A 3,039-nucleotide genomic window follows, 5' to 3' on the forward strand; every position below is an offset into this window, starting at 1 on the left:
GTTGAGTATAAAAACAACTAAAGTCCTGGGATAACAGTATTTCATCTTTTTTATGTCATCTTATTTCTAAACTTGATTTCATATCAGTTCAAACAACCTTTTTTATCATTGCACCTCTTGTCTGCACTCATGCTGTTCTTAATGGTGATTTTATTCAAAAAATGATATCACTTATTTTATCTCTTTACTCGTTTATTGTAAATCTGTATCCTTTATTATGTTTTATATTTTATTGCTCTGTGAAGCACTTTAAATTGCCCTGTTGTACGAAATTTGCTATACAAATAAAGCTGCCTTGCCGTGACTTTTTTTTATGTGTTCAGACACATAAAAAAGGACAAATGAGCTGAATCTTGAATCTCGAAGGAAAGAAAAATATCTGGAGCTGAGGAGCGAGCTCTGTAGCCCTTTTCTCAAAATATTACTTAATTCTCAAAATTTCAAAGAGCACAGAAATGTGGTATTTGTCAAAAAACCCCTTTTTCTCACTCCCTTCTAGTGACATCTCTTTATGCATGACAGTTTCGATTTTATGTCCACAAGCTTCGGAGATAATTGTCTGTAAGGTTTTCTGTCTCCACCAAAGTTAAATGCGACTGTGTGAACATGACGACGGGCAGGCTGTGTTCGTATTGTTTGTGTGCGTACCTATTCGCAGAATGTCTCCGGGCTTGATAAAGACACTCGTCCCTCGGTGTGACGCCATGAGGACCCTCCTCCTGTTCAGCTCCTGTGAGACTGGAGCCACCCTGCCTCCTCCGGCAGGATATGAACCTGCACACATTCACACAAACATCTGAGCGTGTGTTGACACCTGCAGGAGACGGTTGAGAAGTTTTTATACAACTTGTGTGTGAACCCACCGTAAACCTGCAGGACAGTCGAGGCCGTGGACTTTCCGATGGCGTTGGTGGCGCTGCAGGAGTAGGTGCCTTGGTTGTGCAGGGAAACATTTCTGATCCACAGAGAGCCGGACGGCAGAGAAACTGTGCCGGCGTCTAGAGGTCTGTTCTTTCTGTTCCACGTCACTGTGGGCTGAGGAACGCCTGACAGAGAACGCAGAGGGAACAGTAAGAACTACGGGTAACTCCTCATAATACAGGCTATATTACAATGATGACACAATGTATGTAGATGCAGCAGCCAATAGCTCCTCAAATCCTTGCTACTTTTTTGCTCTATTTTTCTATTTTTTTCAACACCATGGTCCGTTCTGCTGAAGCACGACTTTTCTACGATAGAGAAGCACTTATCAACATCGGGAAAAGTTGTGTGGGGTTTGGACTGAAAGCAGCAGACTGCGAGAGGATCTCTACCAACGGCATACGCCGAGCGGCCAGTCAGACCAGAGGGGAGAAACGAAACTGTAAGTGCCAGACAAAGAGAGGGAGGAGAGCCGGCATCAGGGCGAGGCTGACTCGAACCGAAAACTGTTTCTCTACCAAGCCCTCTTCTGACTAATGTCTGCTTGCAGGAGAATAAAGCGGATGAGATGTGATTAAGGCTCACTTAGCAACGGGAAATCAGAGACTGTTCGGCGCACATCTTTTTAAGCATTTTTTTCTCAGGTAATTTCCTTGTTTTTTGAATGTTTTTTTGCTTTTCCTTTTTTTGTTTGTTTATGTTTCTGTTTTGTTATTTTCTTGTACATTTTAGCAATTTCTTTCATATTTGGCAAAAGTTGCTCTCTGTCATCATCCCATTTTTAATGACCTTTAATTAGTAGAAAACCCACAGAGGACATCAAATGGGTATCATGATCCAAAAGTATTTCACTATCTAAAAACTTTTTAAACTTTTTAAACTATTTTTTATTTGTGGTGTATCTTATCCATAAAATACAGAGTTATTTGCACATATGCATAACTACGCAAAAAAAGATTAACCACAACACAGACATGCCAAGTCATATTTACACATTTGTCCATAAATTGACTTTGCAGTCTGCAACATTTAGGGTATTGTGTCCCACCTGTGACGGGACAGTCCAGAGTGAGGTTGGCGCCCGGGCGAACGCTGACTCGTCCCCCAACTGTGGTCCTCAAGCTGTGGCCCAAAACCAGCCCGTGGTCAGAAACATTCCCCCACGACACTGTGATGGCTGGTGGCTCTGAAGTTTCACACACACGGAAAATAAAGAGCATCGGTCACGCATGCTGTATTGAATTTAAAACATTTCACCTCTTTTGTAGCGCTACTGTGTGTAATTCTATTCATGCATGTTTTGTTATCACTAGTTCTGGTTGTAAAATGAAGAAAATAACTCGGCACATTAGAAAACAATAGAAGATAAGTACATATTGAAGTATTGTATCATTAAAGGAACTTTTAGGGTAAGTAACCACATTACGCATTAGGGCACTGTCATAGGAGCACAATTTTAATTGTAAAATATTTGAAATATTAAATTGTATTTATAGTAGATGTACATAATAACGACGCCTACACTTAACTGTTAGGACAGCTTTAATATTACACACACTTGTATTACTCTGTGCACAAAATGCACTTTTCAAAATAAAGCTTCATAAAATANAGTGGTGTATCTTATCCATAAAATACAGAGTTATTTGCACATATGCATAACTACGCAAAAAAAGATTAACCACAACACATACATGCCAAGTCATATTTACACATTTGTCCATAAATTGACTTTGCAGTCTGCAACATTTAGGGTATTGTGTCCCACCTGTGACGGGACAGTCCAGAGTGAGGTTGGCGCCCGGGCGAACACTGACTCGTCCCCCAACTGTGGTCCTCAAGCTGTGGCCCAAAACCAGCCCGTGGTCAGAAACATTCCCCCACGACACTGTGATGGCTGGTGGCTCTGAAGTTTCACACACACAGAAAATAAAGAGCATCGGTCACGCATGCTGTATTGAATTTAAAACATTTCACCTCTTTTGTAGCGCTACTGTGTGTAATTCTATTCATGCACGTTTTGTTATCACTAGTTCTGGTTGTAAAATGAAGAAAATAACTCGGCACGTTAGAAAACAATAGAAGATAAGTACATATTGAAGTATTGTATCATTA

General features: G+C 40.7%; 1 protein-coding gene across 1 annotated transcript; it reads right to left on the bottom strand.

The window, feature by feature from the left end:
• Nucleotides 1-648: 648 nt before the first annotated feature.
• Nucleotides 649-2,830, bottom strand: LOC121964228 (hemicentin-2-like; the record flags this gene model as incomplete). The annotated part of the gene is made up of 4 exons (XM_042514441.1): nt 649-774; nt 864-1,046; nt 1,973-2,110; nt 2,693-2,830. Coding segments are annotated over 4 exons (585 nt in total), but the record flags the coding sequence as incomplete, so codon positions are not given.
• Nucleotides 2,831-3,039: the final 209 nt, after the last annotated feature.

This window comes from Plectropomus leopardus, unplaced genomic scaffold, assembly GCF_008729295.1.
Source record: "Plectropomus leopardus isolate mb unplaced genomic scaffold, YSFRI_Pleo_2.0 unplaced_scaffold1471, whole genome shotgun sequence".
Classification (NCBI taxonomy): domain Eukaryota; kingdom Metazoa; phylum Chordata; class Actinopteri; order Perciformes; family Serranidae; genus Plectropomus; species Plectropomus leopardus.